Source organism: Tachypleus tridentatus, chromosome 4, assembly GCF_004210375.1.
Source record: "Tachypleus tridentatus isolate NWPU-2018 chromosome 4, ASM421037v1, whole genome shotgun sequence".
NCBI classification, from domain to species: domain Eukaryota; kingdom Metazoa; phylum Arthropoda; class Merostomata; order Xiphosura; family Limulidae; genus Tachypleus; species Tachypleus tridentatus.
The window spans coordinates 34,218,460-34,240,185 of NC_134828.1; the positions used below are offsets into that span (position 1 = coordinate 34,218,460).

The 21,726-nt window shown below is 34.0% G+C and overlaps 3 protein-coding genes and 1 long non-coding RNA gene across 4 annotated transcripts; 3 read left to right on the forward strand and 1 right to left on the reverse strand.

The window, feature by feature from the left end:
- Positions 1-1,896: 1,896 nt before the first annotated feature.
- Positions 1,897-4,109, forward strand: LOC143248817 (uncharacterized). Its single transcript, XM_076497593.1, has one exon. It carries the CDS (start codon positions 2,242-2,244, stop codon positions 3,742-3,744), a length of 1,503 nt encoding a protein of 500 aa, XP_076353708.1. The 5' UTR covers positions 1,897-2,241; the 3' UTR covers positions 3,745-4,109.
- Positions 4,110-4,204: 95 nt separating this feature from the next.
- Positions 4,205-10,625, reverse strand: LOC143248818 (uncharacterized). Its single transcript, XR_013027209.1, has 3 exons — positions 10,292-10,625; positions 7,870-7,964; positions 4,205-5,282 (listed from the first exon to the last, which is right to left on the reverse strand). It is a non-coding gene; the product is annotated as an uncharacterized LOC143248818 (long non-coding RNA).
- Positions 10,626-12,050: 1,425 nt separating this feature from the next.
- On the forward strand, positions 12,051-19,959 carry Snapin (SNAP associated protein). The gene is made up of 4 exons (XM_076497592.1): positions 12,051-12,437; positions 15,308-15,354; positions 18,781-18,899; positions 19,707-19,959. Exons 1-4 carry the CDS (start codon positions 12,289-12,291, stop codon positions 19,806-19,808), a joined length of 417 nt encoding a protein of 138 aa, XP_076353707.1. The 5' UTR covers positions 12,051-12,288; the 3' UTR covers positions 19,809-19,959.
- Positions 15,641-18,759, forward strand: LOC143249981 (uncharacterized). Its single transcript, XM_076500616.1, has 2 exons — positions 15,641-15,809; positions 15,981-18,759. Exons 1-2 carry the CDS (start codon positions 15,641-15,643, stop codon positions 16,583-16,585), a joined length of 774 nt encoding a protein of 257 aa, XP_076356731.1. The 3' UTR covers positions 16,586-18,759.
- Positions 19,960-21,726: the final 1,767 nt, after the last annotated feature.

Below are 21,726 nucleotides of genomic sequence, written 5' to 3' on the forward strand. Positions count from 1 at the left end.
GGAAGGCAGCTAGTCACCACCACCCACCGCCAAAACTTGGCTACTCTTTTACCAACGAATGCTGGGATTGACCGTCATATTATAACGCCCCATGGCTGAAAGGGCGAGCATGTTTTGTGTGACGGGATTCAAACCCGCGATCCTCGGATTACGAGTGAAGTTCCTTAACCACCTGGTCATGCCGGACTCATGTTTTTTTAAGTTAAGCACAAGGCAAAACATTGGGCTATTTGTGGTCTGCCTACCACGGGCATCGAAATCCAGATTCTAGCGTTGTAACTCTGCAGACATACCGTTTTGGCACTATGGGAGGGCTTGTCAGGTAACTGTTATTTAAATGTTTATAAAACTGCGTGTATGGTATGGTAAAGCGATGATAGTTTTTGCTTACGTAATAAAGTTACAGACATCCAAATTGGATATCTAGCGTTATTCAACTTAACAACTTTAACAAATGAATTAAATTAATTATACAATTTACGATAATGCTCTACAAACAAAGAAAAGGTTGAATCGACATTAGGATCGCTATCCATAGTAAATTATAAATGAACACTACTTAAGACAAGATTAAAATTATTCAGTAAGTCAGCATCAGTAAATGCCGTGTTAAGGTTTCGTGTTATACAAAGAAGTCAGGTGTACAAAACTTTCTGTTTATAAATCAGGTTCTGAAATGCTAAACACAAAATTAAGTTTAAAGTTCACATTTTTTTTGGTTTTATTCATTTGTCTGGAATTAAGCACAAAGGTACACAATGGGCTATCTGTGCTCTGTCCACCACGTGTATCGAAACCCGATTCTTAACAGTGTGAGTCCGGAGACATACCTCTGTGCCACTGAGGGCAATTCAAATCTTTATTGGTCCCATTCGGTGCTTTCTGAATGGACTAAGCCTGTGCAATGTAATAAGTGTATACATATGCATATATAAAATTATAAAAATATCTTGAAAATATATTTTACACTTATGAATAAATTCGTGTTAATTTTTTATAAAACAAAAAACAAGTCGTTCACCGTTAGCTCATCGAGTAAAAAAAAAAACTTGTGGAAAAACTGACATTTATCGTTTGTTTTTGAATTTCGCACAAAGCTACTCGAGGGCTATCTGTGCTAGCCGTCCCTAATTTAGCAGTAAGACTAGAGGGAAGGCAGCTAGTCATCACCACTCACCGCCAACTCTTGGGCTACTCTTTTACCAACGAATAGTGGGATTGATCCTCACGTTATAACGCCCCCACGGCTGGGAGGGCGAGCATTTTTGGCGCGACGGGAATGCGAACCCGCGACCCTCAGATTACGAGTCACACGCCTTAACACGCTTGGCCATGCCGGGCCCTTAAAACATTAGTGATAACGTTTATCGTACTTATGTTAAACTCTCCATATCGCCAAAATGTATCTCAAATTGTTAAACAAAGTTAATATGTTGGTAAGGTTACTTAGACAGAAAGCAAATACAGTATTTGATGAACATACTTTCAATTAAATATTTTTGGTTTTGGAAAGATTAAGATTTGAGATCTTCCCCAAGAGTATAAATTATTAAATATGTTTAAACAGTGAAAACTGCCAGGTATTTTACTTTCGCCGCAGTCTGACACCATTAAAACAAAATAAATAATAAAAATCACTTGTAATTTGTAGCAATAAGACTGGCACTGAATTGCTATGAACTAAAATAATTGTGTTTACGGGGAAAATTCCCCTTTTTTTTTTTTTTGCCCGTAATAATTTTCTAATGGCTCCCACACGTTATCAGAGATATATAAAATAACACCGAAAACATTAAACTTTGTAAACATCAGATCATTTTAAAAAATGTTACCATCTGACCTGGAAACGAGCACGTGAACACAAACCACCTTGCACGTTTTCATCACGAGCACACGAGGCTACCGAGTGAACAGGTAGTTGCTCGAGCTTAATGTGTTCTGAGTAAGAAGTTTACCTAAAGTTGCTAAATTACACCGTTTTATACGCCTGGTTTATTAACTGTAGTGTGAGTAAATTTTCGAGTTCCAACTTTCATTTGGATCATCTCAGAAACAAGTGTGGGACATACAAGGTCATTCCGTACTGCAGTGTGTCTGTTAGTGGTGAACTACACTCTGGTGACGAGGAAGATAATACACGCGTTCACGTGAACAATGCGTGACTAGCCCCTGTAGCGAGGTTGTTCTGATAGACGATATAATGATTCGTTACCGTACGCGGGCACGGCTGCCCGTTTAAACATGAACTCTTGCGACGTTAAATCCAGTCGAGTTTCGAAGCAGCCAGAGAAGTTCTGTAGTACAATGATTCCGCAGTGTACGTTGAAGCAATCGTGCTTGGGAACTATAGCAGACTTCTTATTGTGTTGGAGCAAAAACCCAAGTAGACACAATCTAGATATGGAAAGTGTCAAAGACAACCCATTTTACAACTTCCCTATCGACTTGAGACAGGACATGTTGAATTCTTTGTTGAATGTTCGACCAGGTGGGAAAGAGTTAATACATGCTGCTGAGCTCCTGGTCTCTCCTGGCATAGAATCTTTTGACTTAGGATGTATAGAAGATTGTCCCTTCCCTGATGTCAAAGTGATAATGGACATTTTGATCCGTCATGGACATTCATTAAGAGAGCTTCGAGTCGCAGGTCACTGGCTTTATAGAAAAGAGAGCGTAACCTTACTTCACAGACTTCTTCAAGCTGCCCCAAATCTGCGTCAGTTGAGGCTTCAACACACAACCAAAGCTGGGAAGGAAGTGGAGACAATCGCAGAGTGTTGCAAAAAGCTCCACCAACTGGAAATACTGCATCCTTCTCTTGATGAGTTAGATGTGAAAGCTCTATCAGAAAAAATTCATTCCAGCAGCGCTTGTTGGTCAATGTGTGAGAATCTTCATGAAATTAGGGTTCCGTCATCTGCAAATGGACGCACTGTGTTCTTACTACTTCAATTATTTCCTAACCTGGACTATATTCACTGCGCTTATCTAGAACAGTTTTTGGACGAAATGGAAAGTGCTGAAAATCAAGAGTTTTGGAAGTTACGCTTATCTAAGCTACGAGGGATCGAGACCACTCATCCTCTTGATGATGATGCTGTAAGTAGACTGGTCCAGTGGTGTCCTAATCTCAGAACTGTTTCACTTGAAGTCCAGGAAGGAATGTCCCTCCACCCTCTGACACAATTACCTCATCTTCAGTTCCTTCAACTGAGGAACAGTCCGACGCTTCCGGCGTCGTATATTGAAGAGGTACTTTCTTTGCTCCAAGCATGTGGCCACAGACTGTTGCGTCTTAGCCTAGAACAGTTTGATGTGATAGATCTGGTAAAGACAGCTTCTTTCTGCCCACATTTAAGAGGTTTTAGTGCACAGTGGTTTATTGTACTGGGCACTGGAAATGTGCGAGAAAACTTGGAATCATTTAGTGAACTCCGATATCTACGACTTCGGCCTCAGGTAAATCGAAAAATTTCAGCAGAAGCTTGTCAAATGCTATTAGCTCATTGCCACGATCTGCGTCATCTCGAGTTGTACTGTTGTTATGGGTTAAACGATATACTAATGAAAAAACTATTGTCTCAAAATTCTTTCAAGCATCTACGTTCTGTTATCCTGCGACATGGTCACGGCTTATCAGGTGACGGTATCAAGAGGTTCATCGCAGCTGCTCAAAAACTGAACGTTTGTGATACCGGAGTGAATCCCATAACTCGACCTTTTGAACATTATCATGCAGCTTAGAATTTTGTATTCAAACATGCATATATACATACATGTGCATATTTTAATATATATTTTTTATTCAGTTACGTCGATATGTATTTTTTTACACGAATGTTCGTCCTTTTCGTTTTTGTTTGTTTATAATGACAACAAAAAGAATTTGAGCTGTGATGAGAAAACAGTCAGTAACTAACGGTGAACAAGTTGTTTTGTTTTTGTTTTATTAAGAGTTAACGTCGATTTATTCGTAAGTGTAAAATATATTTTTAATATTTGTGTATATATATATGTATATATTTACTACAGTACATTATGTTGCAAAGGCTTAGTTCATTTAGAAAGCACCAAATGTGACCAATAAAGATTTGAACTTCAAACTTAAATTTTGTGTTTAGCATTTTAGAACCTGATTTATATATAAAAAAAAACGATGTATACCTGATTTCTTTGTATAGCACGAAAACTTAAAGGTTAGAATAACAATATATATATTATTTGTATGCAGAGTTCGTACACGCAGTTGTATAAACATTTAAATAACAATTACCCGATAAGCTTTACCCCCAGTGGCAAAACGGTATGTCTACAGAGTTACAACACTAGAATCTTGTTTTCGATATTCGTGGTAGGCAAAGCACAGTAGCCTATTGTGTCGCTTTGTGTTTAACTTCAAAAAACATTTTCGGATCATTTAATTAAAATATATTGTGTGCAAGATAAGTTAGTTAAGCCTTTTATAGATTTGAGTTCCCTGGACTTTAATATGTCATATTAATATCAATAAATTCAAACATAATATTTTGCAACAACAGACGCACGTGCCTAAGAAAACTATTGTTGCAACTGACACTTTTTTGAGAGAGAGTGTCATTTGTGAATGCGATAGTTTATTAAATATTTATTTTGAAAAGCCTAATGTCACACCTACATTCGTTACCGAGTTACTAAGACTGCTTGTGGGCTAGTTTTCTGTGTGTGTTTTTTGTTGTTTTTTTATATTGATGTAAAGCCACAAAGTGGGCTATATGTGCAAAGTTCGTCACAGTCCACGTTAATCGAGCCATGGTTTACTAAATAGCATATAAATTAATTTATTTGTTTTCGTGTAAAACTAGACAAGATGTAAGCGCTTTAAAGATAAAGCCGGTAAAGAACATATTATATATACGTGTGTGTGTGTACAAATATATTTGAGAAATCATTAAAACAAATGAAGGAGTTGAAAATATAATTAACAAATATAAAATAATCGTATTCATTTATGTTTTATAGCTTTTATCTTAAGTTGGTTAACCTAGCTCGAATTATCCAATGTACTTTTCTAAAATAATTTTATTCTTTCAAAGCAAAGTAATCTTTAGAGTGATTAGTCTATGATTTAGAAAGTTCACGGCGTTGGTTCCATCACTGTAAAACGTGCTCAACCCCAGGGCCATGAGTTTGGTGTAAAAGTGAAGGTCAAATTCCTATATTCGGTTGCACGAGAGTTGGTGGTGGGTACATTTCTGACAAACTTTCTTTCACGGCTCATTCAGGTCATCTCCAAACTTTGTGTTCTAAAAAAATGAAGTTTCTCATCACGAAATAATAGACTCTCTGTGCTCTACTCTCTACGGATATTATAACTTAATTTGAACATACAAGCCCTCAGACTTTCCGCTTAGCTACCCGAGGGCAAACTATAAAATAAACAAAATATTATGTATCTTTCAGAAAGTAGATCATTAGCAAATATAATACGTTACTTCAGTTCCGTCTGAAATTGTTTATTATTATTTGTTAACCTAAAGATGACCTAAGAAGGTGGAAACGTTGTTCTCTGCTTCATAAGTAAAAGTGTTAATACCCATACCAGCCATCCTGAGATAACATTACATAGTTTAAAAACACACGTTACTTTAAGTATGTTTTTTAGAACTAATTATTTCATAATAGATTCAAAAGTTGAGTAGCTGTTCGAAAAGTGCACATGCAGTGAAAATATGGAAATTTGTCTTTCTGTAAAACTGTTTCCTCTAGTGTGAGGAGCTGAATGAAAATCAATAACAAATGTGTGAATTTTCATTTCAAACGATGTTTTTAATGAAGTATAATAGCAATACGATATAGAGAAATGAAGTACTGATTTTACATTTATGTATTTAATGTGTTTGTTATTTGATTTAAATAACTAAATTTATAAAATAGTATTCTGTAAGTATTATCAATATTTCTTCCGAGATTCTTTTATAATTGGGCCAGTCATGGCCTAAAGTTAGTGTTCTAGAAATGTGAATCAAAGGATTTGTGGTTTTCGACTCGCTGCTTATAAACACTCTGCGCACTTTCTAGCTGCGGATACACACTGAGAGTAGCGGTTAAACTTCGCTATTCGACCAGATAAGAAAGAAAGTAGCCCAAGAGTTTGCGGTGGTTTCTGTTGGTAGACTGTCTTTTTCTAGCCCATGAGTTTAAAATCAGGGACAGCAATCTGTAGATAGCCCTCTCTTGTGTTGCTTTCAGCAAAATTCTGAAATGAATAAATGAACTACCTTCATCACGTATAATTGCGTCATTCATACAGGGCCAGAGCAAAACGCCCTCCAGTGTATGTCTGCGGGCATAAAACGCTACAAACCGGGTTTCAAAATACGTGATGGGCAGAGTACAGATAACTCATTATGTAGCTTTATGCTAAATTGAAAACAGACAAACAGTGAAGCAAAACACTTAAAGACATTTTGTTGTATTCGTAACTTCTACAAACTCGTTTTTTAACTAAATGTGCCAAACAAATCCATTATTTTTCTTTGGTATATGTAAAAAGTACGTCATTTTTTCATCAAAATCTTTACAGTACAAATGTCTATGCCCCGGACTATTCTCATAACCAGCAGTACTCCTACTAAACCGATTTATAAACGCTCCTATGGTTGAAACAGTAGGGATATAATGTTTAATAATGGGATTCATATCCGCCACGCCAGTCCTGGTAACTAATACTTACATATATAACTTTGAAGTATCTTTAAAACAAAGTTTACATTTTTGTCGTTTTGAGTTTGTTCATTGATAAGGTATAATCTACTACAATTTACAGCTTTTACAGTAAGTAAGATTAGTTTTTAGTAATTTAAAAGTGATTCGTTTCGATAAATATACTCTACCTCAGATGAAAACTGATGTATACTTCAGAGCATCAAATAAATAAGTACTCTTGATGGCAAATGAATGATCTAGTGTCTCGAAAACATTATATATAGCTATAACTTACAAGTAATCATGTATAAATCATATCTTTTAAAATATCAAAATATTAAGGAGAGATACCATATCACCAACATGATGTTTACATTAATGTGGTAACATGTAAAAACAAAACACATTCAGAGACTATCAACTTGTATTTTTATGAAAACATTCAAATGAATCAAATCTTTTTACGTTATACCAAGGTCAAGTATTTAATTGGCTCTATCTACATTTGCAGCAAAAGAATTCAAGCACAAACGTTCGCAATATTTTTTTTTATTATTTCGCGTGTAAACAAACTAACCTTCAGAATCAAGGACATCCTAGATGCGAACTCATTTAACTCTTTTAAAAGTAGCAACTTTGACTGATATCAGAAGGTTCTAACTATAAAGTTCAAAACTGATACTGACAAATCACACAGTTTATCTACATTATTGTGGAATTAGTGTTTAAAAAGTTATGTAATAGTCTTGTTTTTGATGAACTGGTATACTTAAGTAATATATTATGGATGGGTGTGGTGGGTGAATTGCTCTGGGCCCCTCGACCGAAACGAAAAGAAAAATAATGTTTCATTAAAAAAAATATTACTTTTAAGTGTGTCATTACGGCAACAATGATTTCATTCGTTTATTCTATAACTATATATTATTTATATTCTTATATATTACTTCTATTACTCTATATTATTGCATTAGGATATGTTTACAACTTGTTCTTTCATAAATTTATATTTGGTTACCCAACAACAACAAAACATTCGTAATCCTGTAGAGTTATTATAAAGATTTGTTGTTATTGCTTTATATTTATTACTAGTGTTTTTATATTATCTACCCGTCTCTCATATTCGTGTATTGCTCAAAATATAGTTAGTAAAAGATAATGAACTGCAGACGATTCACTTACGGTTCTCTGAGTGGTGACAAGTAAATTAACACTAAAGTCCGGACTTCGATTCCCCATGGTAGACAGGATGTAGATATCTTATTGTTAGCTTATTACTGAAAAAAAAAAAAAAACAACGTCTCGTTTATGAAGCTCAATTCTGAGGATCCTTCTATAAAATTTGCTCCGCTTTCCAAGTCCTTAATCCTGCCGTGATCAAAATCATCCTAGTGTAGTGTAGTATTTGCAGGTCATTTTGTATGTGCTTAACAATCACAACAAATAAATTTAGTTGTTTTATTAAGGAATTTCTGGCGGAGGAAATATAAATACTTTATTTGTCGCATGTTTTTCTAACTTTATTCACTTTCCACATTTCTTTTATTTTAATTTATTTACTCATTTTCCATTATAACTTTAATCCCAACTTATTTGGTTTGATTTCTTTTGAATTTCGCGCAAAGTCACACGAGGGCTGTTTGCGCTAGCCGTCCCTAATTTAGCAGTGTAAGACTAGAGGGAAGGCAGCTAGTCATCACCACCCACCGCCAACTCTTGGGCTACTCTTTTATCAACAAATGGTGGGTTAATCGTCACATATAACGTCCCCATGGCTGAAATGGCGAGCTTGTTTGGTGTGACAGGGATTCGAACCTGCGACCTTTGGATTACAAGTCGAGTGCCTTAACCATCAAGCCATGCCGGGTCAACTTGTATGGAGTTGGCCTGTGCATTTTTTAGCCAATAATGTAATTTTTAACACCCAGCTGACCGGCTAAGTTGGCAACCTTTTAACATTTTGTTTGAAGTTCAGCACAAAGCTACAAAATGGGCTACCTGTTTTCTGCCCATCACAGGTATCGAAACCGATTCATAGCAATAAACGTTCTCAGACATACCACTGTGCTACTAGGGCAAGCAAGTGCGGTGACAAGGATTCGAACTGGCGACCTTCGGATTGTCGGTTGATTGCCGTTACCACCATGTTCTCAATATTTTGCAAACAGTCGAATTCGCTTTTTTTTTTTCAGTAAAGGTTCTTAATACATATTCTGTCAAAGAAAATAATGTTATAAATAATTACTGGAAACAGAGACAATCAATTGACCTTATTACAAAATCGTTGGGCCCGGCATGGCCTAGTGTGTTAAGGCGTTCGACTCGTAATTCAAGGGTCGCGGGTTTGAATTCTCACTCACACCAAACATGCTCCCCCTTTCAGCCGTGGGGGCGTTATAATGTTACTATGAATCCCACTATTCGTTGGTAAAAGAGTAGCCCAAGAGTTGGCGGTGGGTGGTGATGACTAGCTGCCTTCCCTCTAGTCTTACACTGCTAAATTAGGGACGGCTAGCGCAAACACCCTCGTGTGACTTTGCGCGAAATTCAAAAGAAATCAAACCAAATATGTTGGGATTAAAGTTATAATGGAAAATGAGTAAATAAATTAAAATAAAAGAAATGTGGAAAAGTGAATAAAGTTAGAAAAACATGCGACAAATAAAGTATTTATATTTCCTTCGTAAGAAATTCCTTAATAAAACAATTAAAAACTTATTTGTTGTGATTTTTAAGCACACACAAAATGTGCACAAAGCTACTCGAGGGCTATCTGTGCTAGCCGTCCCTAATTCAGCAGTGTAAGACTAGAGGGAAGGAAGCTAGTCATCACCGCCCACCGTTAACTCTTGGGCTACTCTTTTGCAAACGAATAGTGGGATTTACCGTCACATTATAACGCCCCCACGGCTGAAAGGGCGAGCATGTTTGGCGCAACGGGGATGCAAACCCGCGACCCTCAGATTACGAGTCACACGCCTTAACACGCTTGGCCATGCCGGGCCATTTATGGATGGAAAAGCAATTCGTCTGATACACCTCGACTGGAAGAAGTCAAAACCATCTTAATAGTCTCGTATTCATGCAAAAGCCAACGAAAAATAATAATTTTTACGAAGTGTAAGAATGATGCTAAAACTCCTTCGTACAGGTGACTGAAAATCTGATTATTAATATTATATCACACTTCTATGAGAGACATTTGAAAGTCTAAACAAACAATGCCTTGAAACCGTCAATTACAAATAGCTGTCCCACAATGCTTCAGAGAAGTAGATCATTATATTGGTATTACAGCTACTAAGAGTTAAAAAATAAAAATTAAATATCTCACCTCAAGATATAATTTAGTAAATATTATGATACCTTGAAAATATAATATTCTTAGACTAACTGGAGTGAAAACGCGAACATTTTAGCAGAATGTAAAAAAAAAAACATTTTAAGAAGCTTTTAATATATTAACCAGACCATTTCAAAACCAAACGAAAGTAATAAATATAATGTTAATAATTATTTATAAATGAAGTCTTTTCCACCTCAAACAGATTTCAGCATTAAGGTAGGTCCGCTTTATAACGGGAGGATCGATAGGATACATTACCAAATAGTGCTGACGTCAAATGTATCTGTTGAAAAGACAAAAATACTTCGTGTGCTTGTTCTCCAGACGCTGGACAGTTGTCTTTCACCGTATTCGTTAATTAATTAACTGATTTTCTTCTCTTTAACCAACTTACTAAAGATTAAGAACAAGAATGTTTTCCCTACTAAGATCTACTACAAAATATTTCCCCATCTTCTTCTCGATAGTTATTCTTGGTTAAACACCGGAAATTTTTAAAAACTGATAATTTCCATTCATCCCACGTAGCATTTTTTACTTAAAGGGAAACATCGAACTTACTCATTACTATGGCCAATACGTGACTCATCATTCTTTTTTGATAAAGGGTAGGTCGTTACCTTGAAATATCACCGACAGGGGCGTAGAAATTGGGGCTTGGGAACACGTACGTCTAAATAATTTGTAAACAACAATCTATATAAAACATATTATTATTACTGTGTCAATATTTTAAAGCTAAAACATTATAAATGGTAGCATTACATGTGTTTTGTGTAATACAAATAATATCCATTAAATTTCATCCTACTGATACAAGACATTGATAATTTACATTAATTTATAAAAGTAAACTACTGATAACTGGGTATGGGTAATGAATAATTTATTTTTTTGCAGAAACTCTCTTTTGAAAAATTAAAAACTACCCAGATGTTATTTGTAAAATGTATTCTAAAGTTATTTGCTCTTTTTAGCAAATCCAAATAACGGTATCATTATCAAATACTCGTATATATGTGTGTGTGTGTGTGTGCGTATTCTAGGTACTTAAACATATATATATATATTATAATGATCGCTTACATGTGTCATTTTTGCCAATAGAAAAAGCACAATCCATACGTGTTATCTTAATAGTTGCATTTAAATACGACTATATGATCAATATTCTTTGCCAAAAATCCCCGTCGCCCCAAACATGCTCGCCCTTTCAACCGTGGGTGCGTTATAATGTTACGATGAATCCAACTATTCGTTGGTAAAAGAGTAGCCCAAGAGTTGGCGGTAGGTGGTGATGACTAGCTGCCTTCCCTCTAGTCTTACACTGCTAAATTAGGGACGGCTAGCGCAAACAGCCCATCGTGTATTTTTGCGCGAAATTCAAAACAAACAAATAAACTACAGGTACCATAACCAATTTTCTATTACTCGTGCTTGCATATAGTAGTTATATGTGAAAATTTTCAAGACTTTTATCTGATCATGTAACATAACACACATTTATTTAACTTAAAAGGAAAAGATATACCGTATTTTACGCCTTGTAAGACGCACTTTTTAATTAAAATATCTTGAAAATTTCTCTTACGTCTTCCAAGACAAAAGTGATGGGTTAGCTAAGGGTATACTCAAAACTACCTTTCATACAGATCGTAATCTCATTATTTACCAATTACAAGTATTTTCAATAACATAAAACATTTAATTTAACTACTAAGATAGCTACACGAGGGTTATCTGTGCTAGACGTCCCAAATTTAGCAGGGTAAGGCTAGAGAGAAAGCAGGTAATTATCACTACCCACCGCCAACGCTTAGGCTACTCTTTTACCAACGAATAATGGCATTGACCGTCACGTTATAACGGGCGAGCATATTTGGTGTGACGGGGATTCAAACCCGCGACCCTCAGATTCTGAGTCGAGTGTCCTAACCACTTGGCCATGGGTGAGGAATGCTCCCTGAATTAGTATAGCTAATAAATTGAATGTCCATGTGTTCATTGCCTGACTATTCGAATGATAAAGATAAGAGGTTTAGTATCTGTATATTAAACTAAAACCCTCAGACAACTGAAAATTACTATATTACTTAATTTTTATATCTTTGTATCTTACGCTTGTAATTTACTCTGATTCTTCCCGTAGGCTTATAATCAACCGAAATAATTCAAACAAATCCATATATTACAACACATTTACTGCGTAATACAAAATAGATGTCGTTAATCCAATACCAAACTACAAATTCAAAATGGAGGATACAGAAAGTTCAGAAACATCTGTTGATGATCGTATTGAAGATTTAAGTGAATCTCCAACTAGGGATGCATTAGCAGATGGCCTAATTGAACTTTTGAGACCAACTGTGGAGCAAATAGATGAAAGAGTGAAGTCAACAAGGTGAAGGTTTCTAACTAATATAAATTCACGTTACTATCATAAAAAGTACTGGTATGCAGCAGTTTTTAAAAATATAAATCTAACTTCTATTACTATTAGGTTTAGTTCAACAACGGTTCTGAACTACTAGCAATAGAATCTGATTAATCATTAAGTAAAAATAATACTTTTCCTTTTTATCTTACTTAACTGATTAAAGGTAAGACCCTTAGTCTAAGTAACTTAACTCTTAATGTTTACATAACTTTGATTATTAATGATAGTATAATTAACACTAACAATGTAATAGTAATAATGGCACTGGGCATTTAAAATTGGCTCTGTTGAATAGTTTCTTGTCTTGGAAGAATGGCATAAGTAAGAATTGGAGGCATCAAATAGACGAAGCTAAAAGTTAACATAAGAAAGCTAGAAAAAGTATTACTATTAGGGCTAGAAGTAGTAAATGTAATTGCAATGTTCAAGTTCTGTTAATTAATAGTTTCTGGTATTTAATTTGCACAGAGGAAAAACTAAGTGAAGGATGGAAAAGAAAAAGAATAGATAAACTGTAAAATTGAAGGATGTAATCCTTGTAGTTGAAGGTGACAGTTAGATGTGGCATGTGAATAGAATTGCCTCCGACTGTGAGAGAGAGAGAGAAAATCTTATCTGAGGATGGGGGGAGGATAATTAACAGTAACAGATTGAGTGTGATAACTAAGGATGTTAGTGTTAATGTTAGCAGTGATTCAATATGATAATTGCATATTGGAGATAATAACTTAAAAATGGTAAGTCAGAGGAAGTAACTGAGAAGTGTATGAAGGTGATGAAGGCATTTTTAGAGAAGAATCATAAATTAGGTTTGTCAGAGGTATTACCATTCTTCAGATTTAGAGATGAGCTTTTAAATAGGTCTCTAAGACTCAAATTTAAAATTCACTCTTTCTGTAAAAGTGAGCATATAAGTTTGATGGATTTATGGAATAAATTTCCTGGAAATAAATTTTGATTGTTATTTATAAAGTATACTTAAATATGTTTGAAATGAACATGTTTGCAAAATCTATTTAATCAGCTGTTATGGAAACATCAAAGCTTGATAGAAATGAATGCCAGGATCAGATTAACACAAAATAATACAAGGTACAGAGAAGAAAAGGCTTTCTTGCCATTCTAATGTTAGAAACATAACTGATGAGTTTAAAGAACTTTTTGATATAGAGCAATTTGATATAAATTATTATAGAAATAATTGAGATTTGGTTAAATTTAGACACTTTTTGATGACAGCAGTTTATTTGAAATTCAAGGCTTTAGAATGTTTAATAGGTTGAGTATTTATAAAAGTAGAAGTTGTAGCTTTATATCCAAGGCACAAAATAGAAGTTGAAAATATTAGAGTATAAGTTGGAAGTTGAATCATTGTAAATATCTGATAGTAGGTGTTGGATGAAGGCTTTTAAACTCTTAAATGGATATGATGACTGTCCATCATGACCTTTTACATTCTGCAGTGGAAATGCCAGGTGGAAGAAACCACATAAGGGATTATTTGAAATCTATTATAGTTCACTGGATCAACTTCATGAAAATGAGAAGTTTTGACCAGATAATAAAAGGTTTTAATCACAGAAAATTATCATTTTAACCAGTTTATCAAATGTGAGACTTTAGTGTCAAATTGTGAGGGTGGAAATTGTTCAAATGTTTTCTTCATCAAATGGTTAAGGTACATTCTAGAGAAGTGTCTAATTTGAATTTATTACTAATTTCCAATCTTGAAATGGTTCTTAGGGATGCAAGTGAAAGAGCATCTGTGTACAAATAATCACCATACACTTACTGTAATGATATTGCATATGGAGATTAAGAATAATATTTTGTTTTAAATTTTTTTAAAGGCTAATTTTGGGATAATAGAACAGGAATTAATTCTATTTAATTGGAATATTGAATAAAATGGAGATTCTTGTCAGATGTAGGAGGTTTTTAATAAGATTTTAAGTATTCAAAGGTAAGTGTTTTACAGAGGAAGGAGATGGCTCACAAGGATTTCAAAAGATAAATTAAAAATAAATATTACAAATTTAAAAGTTTAAATTAACTACAAAGATGGGAAGCAGAGAGGACTATGTAAAATCAATAGGGCTGGTTAGAAAATATATTATAAATAAAAAAGGCGCACAAAGAAAGATTGTCTTAAAATTTTAAAACAAGAGTAGGAATTTGTTCAGTGGTGGTTTTAGTCTATTAGTTTTCCAGAATTTTCCTTTGACTGATGAAATTTTAATGTGGGACATCCAAATTTTATTCTAATACACCCATAGCCCTAAATATTTTTTGCTTCCAACCAAAAAAACAAAACTTTTTCAGTGCTTTATTTAAACTAAATTATGATGTAGGCTTCAAAATTTAAACTGTCTTTTGTATCATTGTAATTTGGTTTTAATGACTAAGAATATGCTGCTGATTCCTAATAAATCTCTGCTATTGGCATAATCAGATATCTTTGTTTGAGTGTAGCTGTCCCTGTCTGAAATATTCATAATACACAGAAAAATCTTTTCTAAAAAATGTAAATGTCAAATTCTCATTTTAATTTTAATTTTTTGGTGTTCTGTACTTCACCTTTGTACTCATGGTCAGTGTAGAGATAAATAAAAAATGTACAAAACAAAAGGCATAATTTTTATGCTAACACTGAGTAACATTGTAAAATATAATATTGGTAATGATATTGTCTGTATAACATACAAGGCCAATGTAAATAAATACATAACTTTGTAATGCTTCAACATTTGTATTGAAGTAATTAACCTCTAAATAAAGCAAAGACATAGTCATTTTCAGTAATGAAATTTGATTCAAATTGTTTTTGTTTTTAGAATTTCACAAATGGAGTTAAGACAACAGATTGATAGCCTTGCAGAAGGTAAGAAATAAGTTAATTTTTGGTTAGTGTTATGTATGTGACATTATTAGCCAATCAGCACTTAGTATTTTGTATGTGCGAGGCTTTTCTAAATAAAGTACAGGAAGCTGCGGCACGTCTGAGTTTTGTTGTTACTCGATAACAAGTGTTTTATGAGAACCTAAAGACATAACATGGTTGTCAGAAGTGGAAGTTTTATTTAAATTGTGCCTTAGAAGCAACACACAGTCAAGATAAATACAAACTTTACGTTCACAAACTGTAAATTGACATAATCGTACGAGATATGATTCTCGCGGAAACACACGTGTTCTACCCAGAAAAATGGCGGAGGCAAGTTTCAAGCCACCTGTTTTTTAATGACAAGACGAATGCTAGTGCAGCATGGAAGAATCTCAAACAAGATTTGCGGATTTTCTTCATGGCATCAGGGTTATCAGAGGCAACAGAAGAACGTAAAGTGTCTATATTGTTGTACACACTCGGGTAGAAATACACAACAGTTTTCGACAATTTTGGACTGACAGAAGCTCAACAGAAGAACTATAAACATGTAGTCAGAGAATTCGACAACTATTTTCAGCCAACCAAGGTAACAAAGTTGTACATGAAAAAGTTTGAGGACTGAAAGCAGCAACCAGGTGAGACTGTGTCCCAGTATATCAGTGCACTTAGAGAGATAGCACAGAACTGTGAGTATGGTGATACTCTCGAACAACAGTTGTGTAAACAAATCAGCGTAGGCGTCAGTGATCGAGCATTAAGAGATAGACTGTGGTCAGAGGATCTGACACTGAAACAGATTACAGAGAAATGTCATCACCATGAACTGAAACTAGAATCACTGAAGGAAATCGAAGGATCCATAAGTACCGTAACAGATGTAAACTATGTATGTCGAGGTCGAGGTCAAAGCAGAGGTCGTAGTCGCCACAGAAGTCAAGGTTCCAGAAACCAGCAAAGACGAGGCACACAGGTCTACAGAGGAGCCACGACACGGAGACCGCCACAGAGGAACTGTACTCGGTGTGGAAAACTACCACATCACAGTCAACAAAGATGCCCAGCATTAGAGAAAACTTGTAATTATTGTAAATTAAGAGGTCACTTTGCTGTCATGTGTAGAAATAAGAATAGAAATGTACATTTTGTAAATGCATGTAATGATTATTTTCAAGATGTCAATGATTATGATGATTGTTATGAAATGTGTAATGTAGAGGAAGTATGAATTCTTTGAATATTTACTCCATTGGTGTAAACAAACCTACTGAGTATTGGTCTGTCATATTAAGTACCCTATATGAACAGGGTAAAGGTGCAGTGCGTATGAAAATAGACACACAGGCAGAGTGTAATATATTGAGTAAACAGTCATTTGATCGCATGGCACAGGAGGATGACAAGTAGGAATAAAGGACAGAGTGAGAACTGGATGTATTAAGTGAGAGGATGTCTCAGTTGTGGTTTTTGACAACCAAATAATGCTTCAGTTTAAGACCAAAATATAAAAAATAATAGGGAGGCCAGATCTTTATGAAGCAGAAATTTGGACATTAGAAGAGAGGAGGAGAGTATTTTAGAAAGAATTAGATAATGCTAATATGAATCTTTGGAATATCTTTGAAAGAAATTGTAATAACTGAAGACATCAAGAAAAGACTGTAGTTTGTAAGATTACAGAAACAAATTGAAATAATTTTGACTTGAGTGAGAAATGAAGAAGGACATAAAGTGAGAAGAGCATTGAAGTTCTAGTGCAGGAACAAAGAAACAGAGGAAGACAAGGATGTGAGGGACAGGAGGTTGGTGGAACTACAAATAATGCACGTGAACATAATCTTTGGAGAAGGAAGGTCCTAATGGCTAATCTCATACAAGAATGGAATTAGGATCATAAGAATGGGAAAAAGACGAATGTGACAACCTGTAATTGGCAGGAATGTTTTGTAATATATCGTGTAGGATCAGCATGATTTGTACATAATGGTTTATATTTTTCACATATTGACACAGACATTAGCAGTTACCTTTATATTGTTCACTCAACATGTATGTAAGTATTAACACTACAAATTTGTGTAGTGTTTGTTTAATTATTACATGCCTCATTGTTTTTATTTATTGTATAAAAGGTGTATTTACATGTAAAATGTAATTTTAGTCGTTTCACATTTTAATATTTAAAACTGATTTCAAACATCTGTTTAAATCATTAAGAGACTACTATTATCTTGTCTAAAACTGATTTCAAACATCCCTTCAAATTATTAAGAAACTTCTGTTATTTTGCTCTGTTATGGCCTTTTCTTTCTCTTAATTCTGGGATTTTTTTTCATACTATAATTCATGAATGGATGGTTGCATTTTGTAAATGCCCTCCTGCCAATATCCTTTTTACCTCGTACAGTTTAAGACTACTGTTTAACTTGATGTTAGTTCAGTCAGTCTGCAATATTTAATGGGTGTTGTATGTGCCTGCCAGATATTCTTTGACAAAGTTGTTTGTGCAGTGCATTAACCCTTTGTTTCCAGTTATTTGATTTTTCTATCAATTTTTTTTTCTCTGTTCTGTATTGATATTCTCTGTAATGTTTCTCCAAGCATTTGCTTTGTGACTCCTCATGTTTTAAAACTCATGTCTGTGCTGTTTTCTTTTGTTTAGAGTTATCATTCTACTTCAGTGACTGTTTTTATATATAGATCTCAATGTTAATAATGTTTGAGCTTACACTTTGAATTTTCTTTCTGGTTAGAGGACCCTGCATGCATTTTGTCTGTTTTATTTGCTTTGAGAAGGAAGTGAAGGATATTAATGTCATAAGGAACAGACTTTGAAAACATTATCGTCCTTATTACAGGTGCCTTCCTAAAAATGCTCTTTTTTAATGTTTTATCTGACATTGTCATCCAGTATTTGTCTTGGATTTATTGCATATTCACCTGACTCAGTCAATCTCTTATGTCATTTGTACATCTCTTTTATTAATTATGGCAAATTATTTCATTTTGCATTTCTCTCTTACCTTCTGACTTAGCTTCTTCATTTTAGTCTGTGGTTTAATTTCCTGTATTAAAGGTTAGTGTGTTTTTTCTGGTTTACCTGTGTTTCCATGTTTTCTTTTTTGCAACTGTAAAGAAATGACTCCTGATATCAGTTTATGATGTATTATCTGGAGCTTGATTCATGTTTGGGGTTATTCTGAGATAGAAAAAGTAATCCATTATAACTGCTTTGACTAATGGCTTGTGCATTTGTGAATAGAAGTAGTCAGTTGCTTACATTCTAATCAAAACTGATAAATTTAAACCATTGTATTCACATAATAACTTTTCACGAAGTTGAGGAATTACTAATATATTCTTTGAAGTTGAATTTTTGTTGCCATGCACAGATTTAAAGGGACATTATTTTTTCTGTTTTAGATTTGAGACACGTATCGGAGAATCAGCATGTACCGTATGACTTGGATATTTATGTTAAGAAGTTGATGAATGCTAAAAGAAGAGTTATGCTTGTCAGTAATATACTACAAAATGCTCAGGTACAAAGTAAATTCTATTAGGTCTGTGCTGTTTTTTAATACTGGGCCCAGCCAAACATGCTGGCCCTTTCAGCTATGGGGGTGTCATAATGTGACAGTCAGTCGCACTATTCGGAGGTAAAAGAATAGCTCAAGAGTTGGCGTTGGGTGGTGATGACTCACTCCCTTCCCTCTAGTGTTACACTGCTAAATTAGGGATGGCTAGTGCAGATATACTTCGAGTAGCTTTGTGCGAAATTCAAAACAAACCAAACTTTTAATGCTGTGTATATATATAGTGTTTCTATATTTTGGAGCTTGAACACAGAAATCTACAAGCTTGATGATTTAACATAAGTTGAATAGTATCCTTTAAATCAGCTGTAAAAAAATTAGTACATTCATTATCATTATGGTGAGCATAATAATAATAGTGACATAAATACAGAAGTTATTTAAAAATAGATTAACTAGCAAGTTTGGCATGTTTTTGATGAGAGCAAACATGTAAAGACTGAGAAAATATAAAACTTTTCATATTATTATTATTCATTATGTTAAGGAAAAGTGGTAATTTTAACTTGTATGATTTACATTCTAGGAAGAAATTTTGTTCTTCAAAACTGTAAAGTAACTCTAAACTCAGTGAATTAAGAGGGACTTGTGTAGTTATGTATACAATCTATACAAGATGTCACAGTTCCTTATTTCTGGCATGTTGTCATTCTTGTTTTTTTTTAAAGAACACTTTCATTAAGATGACTTGTAACGTGTAACATGCAGGTTAAACCTGTATGGACAACATTAATAATTTGTTTGTGCTTATAGGAGAGGCTGAATAGAGTTCACCACAACGTGGCTAAGGAGACTGCAAAACGTAAAGCTTTGCTTGAGCCCAGCTCTGTGGCATCTTCTGGTGAAGCAGATTAAAGAAACGTTTGATAGTAATATTTGAAGTTAAAGTATTGAATTCCTGATAGTAATACATTGCATTCCAAAGTGTAATTAGACAAGTGACACATCCATTTCAGTGAACACTTTGTTGTTAATATAAATAAAAGGAGTTAATAACAACCAACAATATGTCATCCTTTATTGAGTGATTTTGTACAGGTTGCAAAGTACTGAATTTAAAGTGTATGCTTACAATTATCTTGTTATATAATTTCATACACTGCTGCATCATTGTTTTGTACAATTAAGCTTTATGTGATTGTAATTTGTTTCTGTTGTGTTTGAAGTGAGAATGTTAAAAAATGCATAGCAGAAATGGTATATCAGTTTTTAACAAGACAGTTCTGGTTTGTGTTCAAATGGTGTTATAAAATATTTAAGGAAATTGAGATAAAAAATAAAACAGAGAAAGAATTTTATGTGCAGTCTTTGTACCGAATATTTTAGTTGTTTCTATTGTCACAGAAAAGTATATGCTGCAGTGCTTCACTACACCTGCTAGCACATTGATTGTTTAAACTGTACTTTGTAAATCAGGTAAAAAGGATGCTTTTAGTATTTGGTGTAGTCATTCTTGTGTATAATATAGGTTTAATTCATTGTTTTCAATATTCACCTAATTTCTACAGTAAAGTGTGATAACTACTTAAAATGTATTTTACAGCTGATATGGGTATTAAAATTTTAATTTTATTTTCTATAGTTAGTTTGTACATTAAGAAACAATTGTTTGAAATTCCAGTTGAGATTCCTTCTGCAAGTACTGGATATATCAGTTGTTACCCAGTCTTAGTAGGAAGTTTCGATTGTTTCTGTAAACACGTTTTGTGTGTGTATTATATATGTGTATACATATGTATGTTGCATATATATATATGTGTCTAAATATACATGTTTGCATGCATATCATTTAATACAAAGTATTAATAAATTATAAGATACACATATAAACCACCACAAAGATTAATTTAGTAAGAACCATTTTATTCATGCATCGTAGTAGGAAACTTGAATTCTGTTATGTATGTATATATATATCATTAAACTTATTTGTAGAATTGTACATAATTTAATATATCAAAAAGATGACACACCCTATCAAAAATCCTTGTCACCAAACATGCTTGATCTTTTGGATGTGGGGATGGTATAATGTGATGATCAATCTGACTATTTATTGGTAAATGAGTGGCTGTGGGTGATGTTGACCAGCTGCCCTTCCTCTAGCCTATCAATGCTAAATTTGAGGAAGCTAATAAAGACAGCCATCATGTTGCTTCACACAACATAAACAACTAATGGGTTTATTGTGTTCAAGATGGCTTGAAAAACTCTAAATTGAGTGAGATTCACTGTTGGCTATGGATATGGGTAATATAGTGATGTTGAAATTATTAATTCTTAGCCCTCAGAGACTAGATAAAGGATGTAGTGTTTAAAAATGTTATAGATCTAATGCTGTTGCCTTATGACAGGTATAATTTAACTGTACTTTGCTAGCTAGGATATTTGATCCAAAGGACCAAAAATGTATTCCACATCATGTAAAAATGTTCTCATATAAAAACAGGTAAATAAAATTTTGTAAAACCGAGAGGAAACATTTGGCCCAGATGAACAAAAGTTTGATCAGGTTCATGAGAAGATAGTTCTTTCTTTACATGGAAGGTAGGGGAGAATGTTCTTTCTTTACATGGAAGGTAGGAGAGAATGTTCTCTCGTTACATTCATGGTAGGAGAGAAAGTTCTTTCTTCACATCATAGGTTTTCTTCATTTCTTGTGGAATTTCTTGAAGAGCAGCATAAATGTGTTTTTAAAGAAACAAAAGTCTATTTTAATCCTAAAGTACTTTATTTCACCTTAAAATGTAAATGTAGTTTTCCTAATTTTGTT